The sequence below is a fragment of the Henckelia pumila genome, chromosome 4 (assembly GCF_033568475.1).
Source record: "Henckelia pumila isolate YLH828 chromosome 4, ASM3356847v2, whole genome shotgun sequence".
NCBI classification, from domain to species: domain Eukaryota; kingdom Viridiplantae; phylum Streptophyta; class Magnoliopsida; order Lamiales; family Gesneriaceae; genus Henckelia; species Henckelia pumila.
Window position 1 is genome coordinate 27,714,086 of NC_133123.1, and position 21,917 is coordinate 27,736,002.

Here is a 21,917-nt window from a genome sequence, read left to right on the forward strand (position 1 = left end):
ATGTCAATTGGTAAATAAATCTTCAAGTTTATCCTTATTTAATGAATGTTTATATCATGTAAATTATTGAAAGTAATCAATATATTTAACGAGAACACTAATTAAATATGAGCATTTTAGTAATGAAGTAGAAAATTATTACTAATTATCGTATAAGTCTATATATTTTGGACAAACAAAAATAAAAATATGACTTATATATGAGAGTTGTAGAGAATAATAAATTTAAAGATCTCAATAAATAAATAAATAATTTAAATATTTGGATGTTATATTCTTTCATTTTATTTGTTATGATAATGTCATTTATTTTATAAAACCGTAGAGAATATAAATTTTAAAAAGAGTAAATAAATCGTTTATCATTCCTAATTAAAACATATAATAATAAATATCTATATTTGATGGCATTAAAGAAGAATAGGGAGAAAGGGCAAAATACGGATCTGACAGATGAGTGGACAGGGGGAAAAAGAAGAAAACAATAAGAGCGTTCAGATGTGGGTGGGAAGACTCGAACGTTGATGTATCAATGGTAGCAAAAGAACTTTTCCAGCAAGCTACGGAAGTTTTTGTTCTGTTAGGGGGCCGTGTTAATAATATATATTCACTTTCATAAAAAAAATTAATTATATAATTGTAAAAATTTTAATTTTTTTTGTATAAATTTTTAAAGTAACAAAACTATCCTGATTATCTAAAATTTTAAAATAAGTACCAATAAATTATCTCTAATTTTTTATTTAAGATTTAATATTTAAAAATTTTAAACATAAAAAACTAAAATTATTATGACACAAATGTGTTTTATTTTATTTATTTTTACAGCTAAGAATTCATAGTCGGTGTGCACCTGGTCCAAGAAAGTTTTGGTAGGGGAATCGAACATCTAACCACTAATCAAGTCTTACTTATTCCATCAGCTTAACACTCTTGAGATATCACAAGTGTTTTATTATACTTATATTATATATACGGTGGTATATTTACATTCCTTTTTTCCCCCTAATTGGATAAATATATATGATTTTAACTTAATTAGTGAAGGAAATTTTGTCGTATATTTCGTACTACTATATGTACAAATATGCAATGCAAAAATATATATACAGAAAGATCTAACCGAATTTTCTTAATTAAGTGTGTGTGTGTGTGTGAGATTATTAATTATATAACATAAGCACTAGCGGCAACACACATTGCGCGTTATGTACAAATATTTTGTTTTGTGTGCGTATATGATATAATATTTTTTTTTATTATTTATTTATGATGTGCATTTTTTTTCTTTCCAATTTGATAGTTTCGTGGATATTTATATTTTAATTTAAGGTTGAGTATATCAAGAAATCAATTTATACATATATATTTTTTATATAGTATAGATTTGTAAATCTACCGAATATTTGTTTGCAAACTTGTTTTTCACATCAAGCAGTTTAATTTCGATGATTTTTTTTTTGGGATATTGTATATTGTACTGTTATAAGTTTGTTTCCTTATTAAGTTAATAAATGCGTATGTAGTTTAATTAGTGTAACTAATACAAGAATGGGTTCCTTTAATTTCTTCCAATCGAAAGTAATAAAAGCATACCTCTTTACTTGCTCTAACCAGATTCCATGCATTATTATATATATATATATACTAGTATTTCACCCGTGCGATGCACGAAAATTTGTGTTTGAAAATTTATAAAATTATTGATTTGATATAATGAATATATTTAAATTTTAAATATTATTGTAAAAATTGTTATATCAAAAATGTTTGTCTCATTTGAGATAATTCTTAAATGGAGATATCAATCTTGTGTGGATAGATTGACTTCTTTATCGTAATTGTATGGAACTCTTACTTAAATATAATACAAAAAAATATCTATAAAAATATATATATTATTTTTTTTATCAACATTATAAAAAATTAATAGTTTTCAAAAAATTCAATTTTTTTTGTCATTGTCGATGAATAAATTTGACTAAAAATATTTATTATTTTTAGAATATGTTAAATAAATATATATCAAGGTTGTAATATTGAAGATATATATAACAACGATTTATGAAATGTCAGTACACCTATGGGTGAGCAAAATTTCGGTTACATCGAATTAATCGATCGAACCGAATGAATTTAGAAATTTGGTTCGGTTAATTCGGAAATTTGGTTTTTATGTTAAAAAATTTTGGTTAAATCGGTTCGTTTTTCGGTTTTTTTTAAAAAAAAATTGGTCAATTCGGTTAACCGAATTATAAATAATTAAATTTTGAATTTTTTATTAGGCCTTATATATAATTTATAATATATTTTTAATGTTTTTATATTTAATATTTTACTTAGTTTTTCTTATTTTAATTTTTTAATCTTAATATATTTTCATAATGATAAAAATATCATATTTAAATTATTAATTTTATAAAAATTTTAATTATTTAATTTTTTCCTTAAAAAATAGGTTAATTCGATCGGTTAAATTAGTTTTAGCATAAATTCGATTTGGTTAACCAAAACGCAATTCGGTTAATTCGGTTTGGTTTTTAATCGAATTAACCGAATGCTCACCCCTAAGTACACCAAATATTTACAACGATACTCTTTAAAAAGTTAAAAAACGTAACATTATATAAAAACAATTGTATTTATTTAATATAATAAATAATAATGACTAAATATAAAAAAGCAATACAAAAACACAAAATTATGATCGAAATTAAATAAAATAATATAATTAACATAGATATTTAATTATAGTTTATATTTTTAGTAAGTCGAGCCATAATATCGGTTATGTTTGCAAAAAATAATATTATCATACATATATATGAACACACAAAAATTTAGTGAAATTAAACAAAAATGATAACATCCGAACAAATTTTAAATTTTGAGCTGAAAATTGATATATCATTATTTATAGATTTATAAAAATTTTACATAATCGCCCCACCTTTAATCATCTTAGCCATGAGAATAACATGTCCATGAGGCATCACCAGAACATAACAAATTTTTTGCGAATATAAACATGCTTGAAATCTTTAAAAGATATCGTTCACAAATTGATAAGACAAAAAAACATATCATATTTTCAAATAATAGCCACACGAAACGTTATCGGGCAATCGACGAAAGAAACGTGCCTAAGAAATTTCATCTTGCGGTTCTCAAAACCAGGCACATCTCACATTGGATTGTCTTCTTTTCCACTTCCATACGCCCTGTAATGAAACACACATTAACAACAATAAAGACTAAATAATTAACATCAAGAAAATAAAATGACTTTGAAGGACTCACTTGTAGCACATGGGTCGAGGGCATCGGTCATCTTTGCACTTGTATATTTTTGCATTGGCATATCCATGCTTGATGATAATATTACGTACGTTCCAATTTTTTTTAAAGTGAAGGCAGAAATCATTTTAAATTTCAAAAACTTTGATTTATACATGAACACATCAACTAAAGAGATTCTCACAACATCTATACTCTCACAAATTAAAGGAATGACTTTTATACCTAGACACCAGAGATATATTTCACAACTGTTGACTTCACGTGAGCCACATGAAAATCGTGTCTGAAACAGCAAAATAAAATTTTGGGATAAGTAAATAGGCTAATAGAAAAATGTAACGTACTACAATCATACTGTGTGCATAGAGATGTTCAAAGTACAATACACAAGCTAACCTATGTTTATTGTAGCATGACATGAAATAACCTCAGGCGAGAGAGGATGGAGCTTCGTCAAATCCAGCTAGCATAAATCCTGCTCCATCAATCTGTTCTTAGACATTTTTTCAAGCATTGATTGTTCAACAAATGGCAAGATGAAAAATTTGTGCAGAGATCTAGGGAAGGAAACACTAAGAAAGCTCACAGTTGCGGTTTATTTCAACATACCTTAAGGGTATTACCATAATAGAAGATCTAACAACCCATGATTTATCATGTCAACCCTATAATATTAAGAGCAATGCTACATGTATAACGAATTTTGTACAACAAATCTTACAACACAATGCAAAAATTAAATATATCAAAATCTCACTTTACATTGAATGCAAAATCTCGCGATAAAATAAAAAATACAATTTCATGATATAATTGTTGTACATATCATTGTACACGATATTTTTTGTACTTTTAGCATTATCTTAACCCATAGTAAAGAAATTCCGCCAACAACATGAAGAAAGAACTACATTATTCAAGAACCCATCAACAAATTTCAATACAATTACATAACCCGTTTACGTGCGCACACAAAAATCTCTATGCCGAAAAAATATTTTTGTATAGATGTAACCAATCTATGGATATATTTATGTATAGTTACGTACGCTAATATGGCAAAGATTTTATAAGATTTTGTATATATATCTTAAACCCTCCAAATCTTTACAGTTTACATACTAAAATAAATATATATTTGAACTCGTACCCTTGCCTTTAGTTGATCTGTCGTCTGTTAGTTCGAAAGTTATGCAACAATGTTGAACCTTATTTATACATCGGTACCGTTTGAAGTTAAGGATGAGATAAATAATGTAAAGATAAGTAATATATTGTAATAAAAAGTAAATAAGAAATGATAGTTAATATAATATTTGATTTGATTGATAGATTATAGTATGTTTGATTTGATTGATTAAATTTTATATAAAAATAGTAAATTACCATTTTGATCTTTTAATAATAAATAAAATATGAATATTATTATTTATAAAGGGTAATGTAGTAATTTAAATTTAATGATTTGATTGATGTAGAATAAATAATTAATGATTTGATTGATATAAGATATATAATTAATGGATGAATATATAATATGACAAAAAGAACGTGAGATGAGATAAGATAAGTTATACATAGATTAATAATATGTCAAGACAAACGGTACCTTCTTAAAATCAATATTGGAAATGTTTTGTGTGTTTGTTAAGTTTTAGAATTAGAATTTTTAATTGTGCAGGAAAATCACCATTGTTTTTTGAATAGTGGTGAAATTTTCAATTGTTTGGAAAACACGTATTATAAAATGATATATACGTATATAAATTTTTGCAAATTTGCCGAAATTATATATATATACAATTATATTTAACATTTCTCGTATCTTAAGCATGATATTTTTTGAATAAAGGATGATTCTTAAATTTTTTGGAAAGCAAATCATGGATGAAATGCTAAAATCATGGAGCTGTCTATAAATGTTCCGGTCTAAATTTAAATGGTTATATAATATCCTTAAATATCGTGCTAAATATTTTAATCTTGGTAATCCAAATATGATACATATTGTATATAAATATAGGCATATATATATGGTAAATTAGCAATATTCTGTAATATATATATATAGAGGTGTCAAAACGGGCTGGTGGGGCAGGCCGGCCCACAACTTGTCACAACCCACCATTAGACGGGGCGGGCCGGTCCACCTTTAAGGCGGGTTGGGAAAACGCCAACCCAACCCACCTATTTTAAGTGGCGGACGGGCCAACCCGGCGGACTTACGTGTAATTTGGCGGGTTTTGGCGGGCCAACCCGCAACCCATCCCAACCCACCATTAGGCGGGGCGGTGCGGGCCGGCCCACCTTTAAGACGGGTTGAAAAATTACCAACTCAACCCACCTATTTTGTATGGCGGGGCGGGTCAACCCGACGGGCCTAGCCCATTTTGACACCTATATATATATATATATATATATATACATGTATATTTAACATTTATCGGGTATTTTGAATGTTTATTAATTTATGTTTTTAATTTTAAAGGTGCACGTACATTAATTGAATAAAGGATGATTTTTATATTTTTTGGAAAGCAAATCATGTATATGTAACATTTATCGGGTATTACGGAATGATCTATATGTATATATTAACTATTAATATATGCAAATATTACACATATATATATAGCTAATCGTGATTTTTTTACGAATATTAAAAAATGATTTTTAAGAGTGGAGTAAAATTATGGTGATTTTTAAATATTATAATTTCGAAAATAATTTCAACGATCCAAATATGAAGTAATTGATTTCATTAATTGAATAAATATAAATTTTCTTAAAGGAAATTTTATTTCTGTTTGTGGCCACAAAACTTCCGTTACATCATGTTAAATAGGGAAAATTAGCGTTTTAGTCCTGTATGTTGGCTTCTTTTTTGTTTTGGTCCTGTATGTTGGCTTGTTTTGAAAAAGATCCTGTAACTCGATTTTTTTTTTTGGATTTAGTCCTATATGTTGGCTTATTTTGGTTTTGGTCCTGTAAGTTGGTTTGTTTTTTGATTTTTGTCCTGTAAGTTATCATGTTTTGGAATTTAAAATTTGATCTCTAATTATTTTTATAAAAAAATATTTTTTATTCTTTCATGTTTTATTTGTTTATTAGTTTGAGATAATTACAACTAACTAATAAAAAAAATATTTTTTACGCTTAAATTTTATTTAATCTAAATAATTTAATAAATCTAAAATATGTTAATTTAATGTATTAAATGTAATATACTTTTGTTCTTTTAAAAAGTAACAAACAAATATTCATTTGTATCATTCTCACTGTAACTTCATTTTTTTAATTTATTTGGCACTAAGTGTCGCCCACTTAGCACCTATTAATGATCATATGACATAAATAAGTTCCAACCTAAATTAACAAAATTAGCTAAAAAACTAAAAATATATTTAAAACATACTTTCGTTATTTTAAAAAGTAACACACTAATATTTTTTTATCGTTTCAACTATGGTTGACTGTTTTTGTTCCGCTTTTCTCGAAAGCAAAGCTTTTTAGGTATGTTTCACGTTTATCACGCTTAATCATCGCTTAAGCGTGCTTTTTAGAACACTGCAAATAAACAAAATCTTGTTGCTCCCTCCAGTTTCGGCGACGGAGAAAAAATACAAAAAAAAACCAAGTTATTGTACCTTTTAGAAAATAATTATTATGTTAAAAAATAATTAGAAGATCAACATCTAAATTTTAAACTTAATTAATTAATTTATAAAATCATAAAAATATTTATTATAAAAACTTAAGCGGTGAAGTTGAAAAGTCAACATTTAAATTCTAAATTTAATTTATTATTTTAAAATAAAAAACATAGACGCTTATTCTAACTTAACCGGGCTTAATTTGGTCAAAATCGTATCTTTTCAATGACCAAAATAAAAAAAACAAGTCAACTATTAGAACCAAATTAAAAAAAATCCAAATGAATGTGTTTTTTTTCAAAACATGACTTTGTATAGGACCAAAACCAAAAAAATAAGCCAACTTATAGGACCAAAACCAAAACAATCAACATATAGGACTAAATCCAAAGAAAAAACAGAGTTACAGGATCTTTTTCAAAACAAGCCAATATACAGGACCAAAACCAAAAAGAAGCCAAGATACAGGACTAAAACGCTAATTTTTCCTGTTAAATATATCTTTTAATTTTGGCAATAATTTTGGTGATGCCAGTATGATGTAATTGATTAATAATTGAAGCAATAATTTCGGCTATGCAAATATGGCCACAAAACATACCTTATTTCCGTTTTTAACAAAACAATTGTCATTTTTAGAAATTTAGTTTTGGCGGGATTTTATTTAAAATGGCAAAAACTCAGCTTTATATATAATATAGAAGATAATTGGGATCAAACAAAATTGGAAATATTATTTATTTTGGTTATTTTATTGTTTTTAATTTTCGACCGAAATATTTAGTTATTTTGTACATTTTTTATCATAATTTACTTTTAACATTTAAATGAATCAAATTATTTATATATATAATGAATCAAATTTGAACCTAATAAATATGGTAAATATGCAAAGGAATAAAAATTTTCTGTTAATAATGCTCTATTTCAATCCGTGCTCACTTTCATATTATTAATTATAATATTGTATTCTATTTAAGAAAATTCAATCTCCGAAATTGAAAGACTTTTAAATGTTAAAAGTATATTAGGTAATTATTTCATTTCGTATATTAAATCTTCTATTGTAATTCATTTTAAAAATTCAACGACAAAAATTTTAAATGTTTTATATATTAAAGCATTTATTTGATAAATACATATTCATAAAATTAATAAATTTGTATAGAGTGATTAAGAAAATTTTAAAATGATAATTTATTTATTATTATACTTGTATTTATTTATCTACTTTTTAATGTGCAATTTTTTTAGCAAATAAAAATATTATAAACTATGTAAATTTGAGTCAATTATTTATGTGAAATATTTTTATCTATTATATATATATATATATATATATGTATGGTATGAAAAGATTTGAAATATGTTTCTTTGCATTTAAAATATAAATAGAAATAAGTAGTGTTTTTTTTTTCCTTTTTTAGCTAAAAATTTTTGACGGGATTTTACTATATTTGGCAAAAACTCAGTTATTATATATATATATAGATGATATAAAGAAAAATTGTAATAATGCCTAATTAATCTAAAAGTTTTGATGAGAAATATAAAATAAAATTATTTCGAAATTTATATTATGGAAAACTGTTGTAGCTAGAGTTGTCAAAAAGATCAAGTTCACTGGCCCATCCCAGGTCAAAATGAGTTAGTCTGTGTGGATTACGGGTTGAGGTGGACTAGTGGTCTATATCCTTCCTTTTTTTTAAATGATTTTATTTCCAACTGTTTATGAATGGTTAATAAGTTTTAAATGATTTATTTATGATTAATGTGTTTTAAAATATTTTATTATTTATATTAATGATTTATATATATTTGAAAGATTAATCTTAGTTATAATGATTCATGTATTATAGATGAATTTTGAGGTATCATATTATTTATAATGTTTATGTATTGTTATTCGCGTATGAATTTTGAAACATCGATATTATCTGCTTACAATAACTTATGTATGATATGTGTGTATATTTTTGGCTAGTATGCTATTAATTTTTGGTTGAATGACCCTCTTAACATGCAACTCGTGGCGGGTCGGTTGACTTTGGGTTTTATTAACCCACCTCGTCCCATCCAGTGGCGGAGCCACATTTAGGGTGGCACAAATTTTTTTAAAAAATTTATATATATTAATTTTGAATGATTTTGGAATAATTTGATGGTAGTCCGGGTAATTCATTCCAAAATATTGAAGAATTCAAAAGATAAAAATTGTAGCTCAGGTAAATTGAAATTTCTGACTCCGCTATTGGTCTCATACTCCCATCTTATGACAAGCTGAGGCAGGGTGCAACGGAGCATAGCATGCCGACCCGTTTATCAGCTCTGATTTTAGCCTTGAATAATCTTTTCACGATTTTAATTTTTTATACTGTTAAATTTTAATTCTCTTTTTTTTTTTTTCCAATTTTGGACCTTTTTTTTAATGTAACACCAATGTGACATTAATCTTGTACAGACTTGTGTAACGTTACATCGACACTTCTGGCAAAAAAAAGTTCAAATTTTCAAGAAAAAAAATCGAAAAATACATTACAAATACTATTGATAACATAAAAGTAAAAAAACAAACAAACAAATTTGTATGATCAAAATTGTTGGTTTTAATTTATATTAGAACAAAACCGAAATGCTTCAAACAACATGCACACACTGACGCACACACACGGATTTGGATCCTCTGCTGTCCAAACATAACAGCACCCCATGCTGTCTTGTTTTCATATTAAAACCAATAATTTGAAACCAGAGAAATTCCAAAACTAGAACATTTTATTAATGGAATATCGAAACATTTCTTATTAATTAGAACTAAAAATGATCCTGCAATATTTAATGTCAATCATATTTTAAAAACAGGGATAACATAAAAAAAATATTAGAAACATTAGAAAATAATGTCCAAGCCGATTTCTACTAGATCAAACTATGCACGATATTTTCATAGCTAGAATAACGTCCATGTTTTTCGTGGGTACTTTTTTTTCTTCTTCTTCAATTGTTTTTGTTTCCCTCTTAAATCTTAGAGAGTAATTTTCAGATTTGAAATATTTTGGCTCATGGGTATTTTCTAAGCGTTAACTTGCAAGTTTTCCAGCAGGCAATAATTAAACTCGAAAATAAACACGAGAGTGCTATCGATCGCCTAGATAATGACTTATATATCATAGCTGCCATAATTTTGAGATCTCACTAACTCGATCGTATTGTTAACACTCCAAATCATCGATCGATTTGATCATAAGAATTTTTAAAAATACTTTATTTTAAGTGCATAATATATATAATATATCTCTTTTTTTTGTGACGTGGGAACCTGCACCCGCTATCTTTTGGTGCGCTCTAGGTAAACCCCCGAACTAACGCAATAGCCTGCAAACTACGCTAGTCAGGTAAACCACACTGGACAAGCCCTGTGTGACAGGTTAGTCCAAGAAGGTGTTGGTAGGATATATATATATATATATACATATATAAATGTCTTGGTTATTTTTAGTGAAACGATGCGCCTGTGCCTCATGCCCGTCTTTGTATCACAATATCAGGTGTATATATGAAAAAAGGAATTCTACAATAATTACTAATTAGAGAAGTTTAATCAGTTAAGGGATCGATCATATTACGCGAAGATGGATAAATTAATCATGATTTTTTTTAGAGAATATGACTAATTAATGTGTTATAAATTTGATTTTTCTGACTCAAAATTTTTTTTCTTCTCTTTTTCCCCCAATTAAGAAAGGGTAATTATCCTTGCTAGAAGCTACGCAGAAAGTAAATATGATTGGGGCCGGGAACATGGCAATAGTCAAGAATTAAATATCAATTGCTTAACCTCGAAAATTAAGCATCATAATGCCAAAAAAAAAATGATTTTAATGAACCTAATTTGACACGCCCCTTCATTAATCACTTGTCTAATTAAATCTTCAAGCTTTGTTTTGTTAAGTATACGACAATTTGCGAGTGAAAGAACGTTAAGAAAACATATGTAACACTATTTTCTAGCTGTGAACAATATAATATATGTGATCGAGTTATATTATTTATTCGAATATATATAATTCTAATGATGAGTGATGACTAGATCAAAACGCGGATCAAATAATTTTGTATATGTTTTCATAAATATTAGAAAATCATCTATTAATACTTTATACTTTATGAAAAATATATTCCTAATTTTGGGAAAGTAAATACTTGCATATTCACGCAGTTGAAGTTGTATAATAAAATATTTTAGTTTTATATATACTTTTGAAGTAATTTAGCATAACATTAAAATCACGTATCTTCAATTGCTCGGTCGATCGATATATCACCGCATTATGATTCTTCTGTACATGATACATCAAGTTTAAGGCATGCCCAGTAAATCTATATATTTTCTCAATATATGAAAATATACATGATTTTTTTGTACAAAAAAATTATGTATATTTCGATTCGTGTTTGATCAACAAAACCCAAGTTTCACCCATATAATTTCTCAAGTTGAATTGCTTTCATCCTTTACACTCTTTTTTTTTTTTCGAAAATCCCGGGTCCGCCCCTTGTTACGTACGAAATCTTTAATAGAAAAATTAATATCCTAATTATAGGTATAAAAACAAAGTTAGGTTAAAAGCTCAAGTTTTGTCTTTCAATTAAAAAAAAGCTCATTCAACTGGCAAAAAATAATATTAATTCCCCAATCTCTATAAATTGAGCTACACCATCTTCATTATCTTCGTCAAATATCTCATCTCTTTCTTTTCAACTATCTCTTTCATTTCTCTTCAAAGATGGATAAGAAGCCATGCAATTCTCAAGAAGATGTGGAAGTGAGGAAAGGGCCATGGACTATGGAAGAAGATTTGATTCTCATAAATTACATCGCTAATCATGGCGAAGGTGTTTGGAATTCTCTTGCTCGATCCGCAGGTAATTATTTGAATTGTGTTCATGTTGTAGTTTCATACTCAAGTTTTAGATTAGTAAGATATCATGAGGGAAATTAATATAACTAGCTTTTATTTTGGTGAAAAAATATTTTGTGGTGCTTGTTCACTAGGGTTAAGTTTCCTTTGCTTTAAATGAAATTGAATACAATTGCACAAATTTTTTTCTACATGTTATGTAGCAAAACAAAACCAAAATCATCAAGATGGTGGTATTTTACTTTATTTTATTTTAATTTTTGTGTTTTGAATGATGTACAATATCCTTTGAAAACCCTAATGACCATTCTTTTCAAATGTTTTTGGTTCAAGGGCTTAAACGTACCGGGAAAAGCTGCCGGCTGAGGTGGCTTAATTATCTCCGGCCAGACGTTCGAAGGGGGAACATAACAGCGGAGGAGCAACTCTTGATCATGGAGCTACATGCTAAGTGGGGAAATAGGTATGTTGATCTTCATGTGTTAATGTAGGGTTTTGCTAGTTAGTATACCATTTTTGCCAAAATATGAATAAACAAACAAACAAAATACCAAAACATCATTTTATTTAACGAAAAAAGAATAGGTTTTTTGTTTTCCTCCAAGAATTTGATCCACAAAATCATTCCCCAAGTTTGTGTGGACAAAGAGTCTCCACAAGTTGTTCTCGCTCGATTTAAGCTCGTGCCATTTCTTGGCTTTGAAGCAAATATAGAAGTAGATTTGGGGAGAATAATCTTTTCTCTTGTTGCGTGTACTGTGATTCTAATTCAAACGTGGGAAATAGAAATCATGGCTGAAAATAATGCATCCATCGAATCACCAACAAAAATTTGATTTCTAGTTTATGGACACCAAAAATCCATAAACTAACAATTTTCAAATTATAACATATAAATTTCTTCAACTCATCTTCAGCTCATGAACCTCGATCTCTCGAATCCTTTCACGGGATTTCGATTTTTCTTGATTTTTCACTCCCCGAAAAAAAGTAAAAAGTAAAAAAAAAAATCAGTTAATTAAGGTTTCTTGATTTTTTTAATGATAAAATTAATGGAGGTTTATTGAACATTGAGACACTAGCTAGCTATCTATTAGTAAAATTAAAAGTGGGAAAAAAATAATAATATGATACAATCCTAAAAAAGATGTTGCATTAACACGTTGTGGAGGAGGACCAAAAATTAAAATGTCCAAATTTAGGAAAAGAAAACACCCAATTGGAGTAAGTCGCAATCCCAACACCTCCTGTGGTGATTTGAAAGAGTTGCTCCCAATTGCTGGCTACTTGTATGCTGATAAAGACTTCTACCAATGTGTTTTGGCTCTTCAGGACAAATGGACCCCCTTTCGCTCATACTTTATTTTTTCTTTACTTTTTTTTCCGATTATTTATAGTTCATCTGACACGAAATCTCAAACTTAACACTGTAAATAAAAAAATACATGACAAAATACGAAATAACAATTTTTTTTAACTGATTGCATGTATAACAAATTTTATATGATTTTTTTACTCACATTATAAATATATATTTATTTTTAAACGTGGTGAAAATGAGATATATGAAAATTGAATATGAATTTCTATATTCACCATATAAAACACATTCCTACGGACAACATTGCCCTTGATTGGGGTACGTTCTACCTTTCTGCATGCATGCAAGACTTAAAATTTTCTATCTTCAGTGTCACTATAAATGAGAAATAGACAATATGCACAACTATTACTTATTTTTCTTCTGGAAATCAACTCTAAAACTAAATTAGCAACAGGGCTCGTGATGAATATAATGAGTTTTTTTTGTCCATTCACATCTCTTGTATTTAGGTAGTGTTTGTAAACTCTAACAATAAGTGAACATGAATTTTTTTCTTCACAAATTTGTTAAGAAAAAATACATAATCACTTATTTTTAAAACTTGCAAACACTGCCTTAATTTTTTTGACACTGACCTGTTTTACATATAATCATTTTTGCACTTGAGCGCGAATGCCACTTCCAAAAACTGATGAAGAATCATGTTCCGTCTCGCGTTATTTCTCTTCCAAAAACCCAAAAACAATATAGAAACAAATGTGACGATATCATAAATAACGTTGGATTTTGTGCTCTAAATTGGATATGAAGTATCAAAAGCACGAGTTTATCGAGTGAGATTGAAAAGAATTTCCACGCTGAGACAGCTCGTTTTTAAGATCGTGTTCCTTTAAATACTTTTGAGCATTTTTACAACTTGGAATTCGAGCCACTGAACATGCAAGGTTAGCTAGAAATGGATTCTTGTCCATAAAACGTGTCGGAAATATGATTTTTAAAAAACGTGCTTTAATTTTGTGGTAGAAATGAAGCTAAGTACTATATATTCTTTATAAGATACATGTATATAATTTTATAGTTGAATTTTCTTTACCATAAATAATTATACAAAATTTTCACACTTATCAAAATTCTTATTTCGCATCTAATATTACTAATCCATTTCACATGGTTTCACGAGATATCCTCATAGAATATCGATCTAATAACTCGATCTCACTCGAAATTTATGTAATCAACAAGCCGATACGCCGCCCTTGGGCAAGTTATGTATTTTGAAAATAATAGAGGGTATTTTTGATAACATATATTAGTAAAAAATTAGGTTTTATTCAATAAATAAATACAGATAAAAGATCATTAGATAATCTTAATTTTTTCGCACGTGCAGATGGTCGAAAATCGCGAAGCATCTCCCTGGAAGAACAGATAACGAGATCAAGAACTACTGGAGGACTCGTATCCAGAAGCATATCAAGCAGGCGGAGGCATTCGCAGGGCCGAATCCGGATCACGGGATCGATCAAGCGAGCACGAGCCAAATGTCCGGTTGCTGCCCTACGGATCATGCAGTTGAGTCATACTCTCCTCCCTCGTTTCACCCAAATATGGACATATTCCATCAAGTCCCTTTTCCAACTGCAGCTACTGACAACATGTGGAGCATGGAGGATCTCTGGTCCATGCAATTACTCAATGGAGATTAATTATGTTCAAATTAAAATAATAATTGGTTCATAAAGTATCATATTTTATTTTAAAACTAAACCAGCTCCCCAAGTCTAGTATATTTGTCTTTAATTTATAATTAGTTGATATATATATATATAATATTATATAAAGTATTAATTATATATTCTCCCGATCAATTTCTAGCTAGTGCTTGATTAAGTGATGGTTGTAATATAATGAATGATGGTGGATGAATGTAAATTATATTTTCTATGTGATACGATCGTATTGTGGTAATTTATGATGATATTTTAATTTTGTTGATTTAGTTTATATAATTTATCCTTGCATCATCCCACGTCCGACTCAAATTTTACAATAATTTGAGTTAAAATCTTATATTTCAATTTATCATCTCAGCGGTACCGATTAATTATAATTAATCTGCTTGCTTCATTTGTTGATATACCCAATGATACGATCGAGTATCACTAGATAAATGACTTTATATATAATATAAGGGATGCAGCTAGGGTTTCGCGACAGTTGGATATATTCATATATGGGACATATATAAATCTCATTAATTTAATCATCATATGCCGACTTGATTAAGTGTTGTCAATTTCAACTTCTTTTCTTTGAAGTGTCCTTGTCCTTTCTCTTAAATATTTTAGGGTTTTATAAATTAAACTCATGAAATTAAGTTTAATGAAACTCAAGCATGTACAACATACATAGTCCAATTCGCACACCGGATCGGACTGGACATGAGTCCATATCATGGCAATTGGCACTTCAATTTCTCGATTGGAGGAATGAAAAATATTTGAATCTTGAATCCAACTTCATCAAACGAATATATATATATATGCGTGTAAAATGGGTTGGGGAGTTATAAAAAAAAATTTAAAAAAGTTTTTAATTAATTGGATAATAGATTGGGGAAACAAATACCGAACTGGAGAATGGGAAAATAGGCACGTGTAAAGGTAGTACACAAATATGGTAAAATTCAATCTTGGCTTTACATATAGGACAGCTTGATCTTGCGAAAATGAAAATTTGACTTGTGCCTAACTCTCCATTTCTTCAACTGGAAATCTTCACGTGACCCAGCTTCCACTTCAACACATATAACTTTTTCCAGCTTTAAGGACGAGATATGGAGCATCAATATTATTACATTTATTTTTCTATTCATTCACTTTAAATATAATAAAATTATTATTTCAACCTCACACCTTATAATCTTAACTTTTGTGAATTATCATGGGCATTACATCCTCGAATTTTGGTTTTATATGTTTGTCTTTTTATGATTTTGAACAATGAAATAAATTTAGTATAAAAAATGATCAAGGATACAAATATATAAAATTAAAATTGCAAAAAATCTAATAGACTAAAAATGACGTACCATTTTTTTCCTATAATAATTTAAATATCGAGTTCTAGTAAAAATTGAGCATGCATGTTTTAATATAATAAAAAATTTAGTTGGAGTTATTTTGTTCTATATATATATATATATATATATTTCAAGATCCGTTTACGAAATATTATCTTCGATCGTGCTAACACTAATTGATCAATTGAGCCAAATGAATATATAGATGGGCTTAATTGTGTAATTAATATAATATTAATTCCAAGAAACTAGAATTCAAATATTGTAGTCTCATTGCATGCCAATTCTCATCCATATGTGTGAATGAGAAAGCAAATAAGAAGCTTAGTTGTGGGCTTTCATAGTACAAAAGATACACGAAAGAAAGCAGCACAAATTTGAACCATTCATTTCTTTTAACTCACGTGTTTCTAATGTTGAAGTTAGCTAGCTGCCACGTGAAACATAAATAACCGTGAACCGTCACCACATGGACAACAAGTGCAATGAAAATATTTAACGCAAAAAAAAAAAAAAAATAGCTTTAATTTGTTATTTTGTAAATCTTGAATTGCTTCAGTAAATTATATATATTTATGAAGAAAAATATACTCGATATTAGCAAGAAATCAAGGATTATTTAAAATATGAGAAAATTGGATTTTTTTTGTCTGATATATTTGTTTTTTTCATGTGATTTTAATCTGTCATGTTATCAAATTTCAGTCTTAGTTTTATATTTTTAGATTTCTGACAATTTAAGTTAGTCATTTTAATGAGTGCTTGTGGTATTACAAATTAAATGTCAACGCCACATCGAAAAAAATGCTTAATTATTTACATAAATATATATAATAGACTAAATTTTTTAAAATTTGATAACATACATTACCAAAATGATAAAGAGCTAAACATATATGATAAATATGCAGTTTCTCTCTTTAAAATATTTCACACTGTCACTGATGGACAAACGTTAACCAATATTTTTGAAACAAATTCTGAAAAAATTGTAATTTATTTGTCTTTGTTTAGACACATAGTTTAAAAATATTTTTAGTATTTTATAATAAATAAAAAAGAAACTTAAAGTATATGTTTAGACAATATTTTTATAAAACGTTTTTGAAATTTTTTTTGAATTTGTTTTTTCAATATATTTTTTAAAGAATAATTGAGATGTGTAATTTTTTAATTATTTCTAGAATTCATGGCAATGATTGAAATCAAAGAATATTATTTTTATTTCTAAATAATATTTTTTCATAGAATATTTATTCAAATATATATTTATTCTTACAACTTTTAAAACATTTTTATAAAAACTTTGTAAAGATATTTTTTTAAAAAAACGTTTTATTTTTTTTAGAGTAACAATAATTCATTAAACTGACATGTCTTTTGATACAATCACTTGTAAACAAGAGGAGAAACCACTAGAATTCCAAATAGAAGGACGAGAATAAAAGAAAGCATATCGAGCAAACTTATAACCCAGAATACATTATCGGAATATTCATACTAAAATTAAATTTAATCTCACATATTATTTCATACATATATATAACTATTTAAAGTTTACATTTTATGCTAAAAATCAATTTTTATTAAATATAAAAGTAGACCAAAAAAAAAAATCCAGTGAATCGGATCATACTGGGCCAATTGATAAATAGGCAAGCTTTTGTATCTGGGTTCGTTGGAGCCCATTGGACCTATCAATGGCTCAATCTAGGACCCATCGAATCTGTTCCAGGTTACCACTTACCATCGAATCAATTTCATTTTTTTTTTCGGAAACGATAGTTCAATAATATAAATCAAAAAGAGAAATGTTCAATGTCTATTCCATTTAGTGATCAACTTTGTTTTACCATCAAAATCTAGCTGAAAACTTTGATTAAAAAAAAAACAAAAATCTAGCTGAGAACTCACGACACCGTCGCCCTTGTTTTGAGTCAGCCGTCGCTACTACGCCGCCTTCGACCGCCATACAACCTGGAACCATCCTTTTTGGAAGCTTGGAACTCGATTTCGGAACTCAGGAACTAAAATTCTCACTGTTGAAGGTAAATTGGAACACGGTTTCGAATTTTTGGAATTTGATTCGTTTGACTTCAAATAATTGATATTTGATGTATTATTGGTTTTTCTAATGCCATATTTGAGCTTATTGGAGGTATCTATAATTTTTCAGAATTTATTTGGATTAAATTTCGAATTTTCAGATTTATTTAATTGAGATTTTTGAATTCTTGTGTTTAATAATTTTATATTTGGATGTTTAGTCGTTTAGATGCTATAGAATTGTCATATATTAATTTCAAAATTTATTGGCAATTTTTTCCGAAAATTCAGTTTGTTCAAGTTTGGGTATTTGGACTTTTAGAATTGTATATTTGATATTTGGATATTGTTATGATGTTGTGATATGAAATATGAATTTTGGAAACTTTAGTTTGATTTTTGGAACTTAAATTCTTGGATTATTTAAATGAAATAGGAATCGATATCAAAAAAACGATTTGCCACATGATTGGATTCGTTGAGAAATACTTATAATATTTTATGTGGTAAATTAAGTATTTTTTATGAATTATGACGTGTTTTATGTGATTTTTGTGATTATGTGTTGCATTTACGCATTTATGACTATGGTTAATGTTCAGAATTGAGAAAAATCTCTACTTTCTTTTATAAAATAAAATCAATCATCATTTTATTTCAAATACATTTTATTGGAAAATTTCAAGGGATATTCGTCAAATAAGCACGTTAACAATATTATATTGCATGTTGAGCCTTGACTCCTTCGATTGTTGTTTATATTGATCTATTGAGATGTATTGGGTCAACCGTCGCCCTCGACGCTACGTGTGTGGATGAGCAGCGATGATATGATATATGGCATTTTCTTACTGGTAGCTTGAAGAGATGGACTAATCGACTTTGATTCTTGTTTGCCCTAGTAGGGAGAGTTACAATGAAAAATATTGGTAGATTTGTGCAACGAGCGATCCTCTCCAGCGGGAACAATGGCGTGTTGTTGCCTAAACCGTATGATTCACAATTCTCATATCAACTATTATACATATTTCGTCGCCTGCGCTCATCTTCTTCCTACTCATCCGACTTCAAATTGTTGAACTCTTCTATGCATCCATCCCAACGGAATTATTTCCAAGGTTTGGTTCCTAATTCCAATTCTTATGTTCTTGTTACAGTTTAATGTTTGATTTTATTCTTGAACAGGAAGACTTGGCTTTTTAGGCTAGGGCGGTTGCCGAATAGATAATACATTAATACTTATCCATTTAGGGGAAGAAAACATGATTTTAGACTTATAATAGTGCAAACTATTTCTTCAGAGAATACTGGATAAAGCTCAATATTATGAACTAGGCATTTATATTTAGGTTTCGTCAGTGTAAAAGTAGTGCCAGTTTTGTTAGTGATTGGTATGGTGATGGGCGCGTGAGTTTGATGATTGCTTTGGACAGGGCAGAGGAGGAGTATGTTCATCCAAACACAAACAACACCTAATCCTTCTTCCCTCATGTTCCATCCTGGGAAGCCGGTTATGGAGGCTGGCAGTGCAGACTTTCCCAATCCACGTTCCGCTATGAGTTCACCTCTCGCGAAGACCATATTTGGAATTGACGGTGAGCTTATGGTCCGTTACCATGCATGTTTTAGTCTAAAATGCTAGTTATTTTTCATTTTACTTCGGTGTTTTTTGAATGCTGAAGTTATGGGTTGACACCTCTTTGACTCTTTCCATACCCCTATTTTCTTGACCAGTTATTTTGAGCTTGTGGCATATGGAAGTTAGTTCTAGTGGCAGTTACTACTTACTGGCATACATCGAATTTATGGAAATATTTGTCCGACGAGGATTATAATTATAGTTGCTTGTTATTACCATGTAACGATTTTGAAATTATGATTTATTAATCCGATTATTTTGGTTGAGTTGGTTTTTGGTGTTAAAAGAATTTCTTATGTAACAAGCTTATGTTCATTTGTGATTAAGTATTGGACTATGAGTTCATTGTCTCTTGATCATGGGATGAATGCCGAAATGCTCCACTTCATGAACCATTGGACATTCCTGCCGATAATATACAAATTAGATAGAGGAGAAGTTGGTACTGCTCTAGTTCACTGGGGAAGAACGCCACAAAAAATTTTGGGTTGTGGGAAATAGCCTCGAGAGAGAGTTTGATTTTGTCTATGATATTGATGACTAAAAGCCGTTATAAAATTAGGATCAGTTCAGATTTATAGTTCTGCGTCTGCACTGGCACTCAACTATGCATTTTGGTTGAGCATATCAAATTATGGATGACTGTCAAGTTGTGGGTCTTAACTCTTAATATATGAGATTGAACATTTGATGAATTAAATATGGATAAACAACATAAAAATATGAATCACAAAATTTGATATCCTTCTTAAAATTTTTGACATCCATGTTACAAAAACAAGGAATAATGTATTTGATTAAATGGCACTTATGTGGAAGTGCGAAGAAAACATTAAAATGAAAATATTTTTTTGCATGAGATTTTTAAAGTGAGCCCAATACTGCGACTAAATGTCGTGTAAATAACAAGAGAATTCACGCGTCTTGTTGTTGAACTACTGATTTGTATAGAAGTATTATCGTTTCCTTGCTAAATTTTCCAAGGTGGATGGTTTTTGTAACATGTCGACCTAAATTTCCATGCGTGTATAGGAATCACCAGGGTTTTCTTTGGATCAGACTTCGTGACAGTGACCAAGTCAGAGGACAATTCTTGGGATTTTCTTAAACCACAAATCTTTGCAGCTATCATGGATTTCTATTCCTCCGGGCAGCCGTTGATCCTGGATTCAAATACTGCAGCTTCCATGGACACGGATATCCACGAAGATGATTCAGAGACGGTTGCTATGATCAAAGAATTATTGGAGACCCGTATCCGTCCAGCAGTACAAGATGATGGTGGGGATATCGAATATGTTGGGTTTGATACAGACACGGGAATAGTTAAGCTAAGAATGCAAGGAGCTTGCAGTGGATGTCCCAGCTCATCTGTTACACTAAAATCTGGCATTGAGAACATGCTTATGCACTACGTGCCAGAAGTGAAAGGCGTGGAACAGGAACTCGATGCTGAAGAAGAAGATGCAGCGTTAACTGGAGCATCACACGAATAGTTTGCATTCTCATATATCTGCAGGTTTAAGTAGCTTCCCATGTACCCTTTTCTCTGTTTTCTTCTGTTCTATATTTATCACCGATGCTATTTAAATGTTTGGCATACTTTTTCCTAGTAGCATGTTGAGGAAATAATTCTGGTTTTGATATTGCTTTGAAAGTAATACAGAGGCATATGTTCATGTTGATTTCTTGTTTTGTTTCTTATGTATTTATTATTTTACTTCTTTCCGTTGAAACTTTCTTCCACATGGCTCAGACAAGTTGATGAAGTTTTAGTGTTCATCTGTTTGGTGTGTCTTTTACCAGTAACTTGCATATTTTATATTTTAATTATGTTGGTCAGTTTATGATTGATTTAATCCACTTATTTACATTTTTTTTTTCGATTTTAGTCTTTTTTTTTGTCGATGTACTGATGTGGTACCGGAAAACGCTGAAATGCCAATGAATA

The 21,917-nt window shown here is 29.0% G+C and overlaps 2 protein-coding genes across 3 annotated transcripts; both read left to right on the forward strand.

The window, feature by feature from the left end:
- Window positions 1-11,682: 11,682 nt before the first annotated feature.
- Window positions 11,683-15,098, forward strand: LOC140864987 (MYB-like transcription factor EOBII). The gene is made up of 3 exons (XM_073269459.1): window positions 11,683-11,879; window positions 12,209-12,338; window positions 14,590-15,098. The coding sequence occupies exons 1-3, from the start codon at window positions 11,741-11,743 to the stop codon at window positions 14,903-14,905; spliced, it is 585 nt and encodes a 194-aa protein (XP_073125560.1). The 5' UTR covers window positions 11,683-11,740; the 3' UTR covers window positions 14,906-15,098.
- A 2,973-nt stretch (window positions 15,099-18,071) lies between these two features.
- Window positions 18,072-21,651, forward strand: LOC140864363 (nifU-like protein 4, mitochondrial). 2 transcript variants are annotated; one of them, XM_073268504.1, is made up of 4 exons: window positions 18,072-18,329; window positions 19,230-19,445; window positions 19,761-19,922; window positions 20,999-21,651. In XM_073268504.1, exons 2-4 carry the CDS (start codon window positions 19,244-19,246, stop codon window positions 21,460-21,462), a joined length of 828 nt encoding a protein of 275 aa, XP_073124605.1. In that variant the 5' UTR covers window positions 18,072-18,329; window positions 19,230-19,243; the 3' UTR covers window positions 21,463-21,651. The 2 variants fall into 2 exon arrangements, with proteins under 2 accessions (XP_073124605.1, XP_073124604.1); XM_073268503.1 differs by having other exon boundaries at window positions 19,233-19,445.
- Window positions 21,652-21,917: the final 266 nt, after the last annotated feature.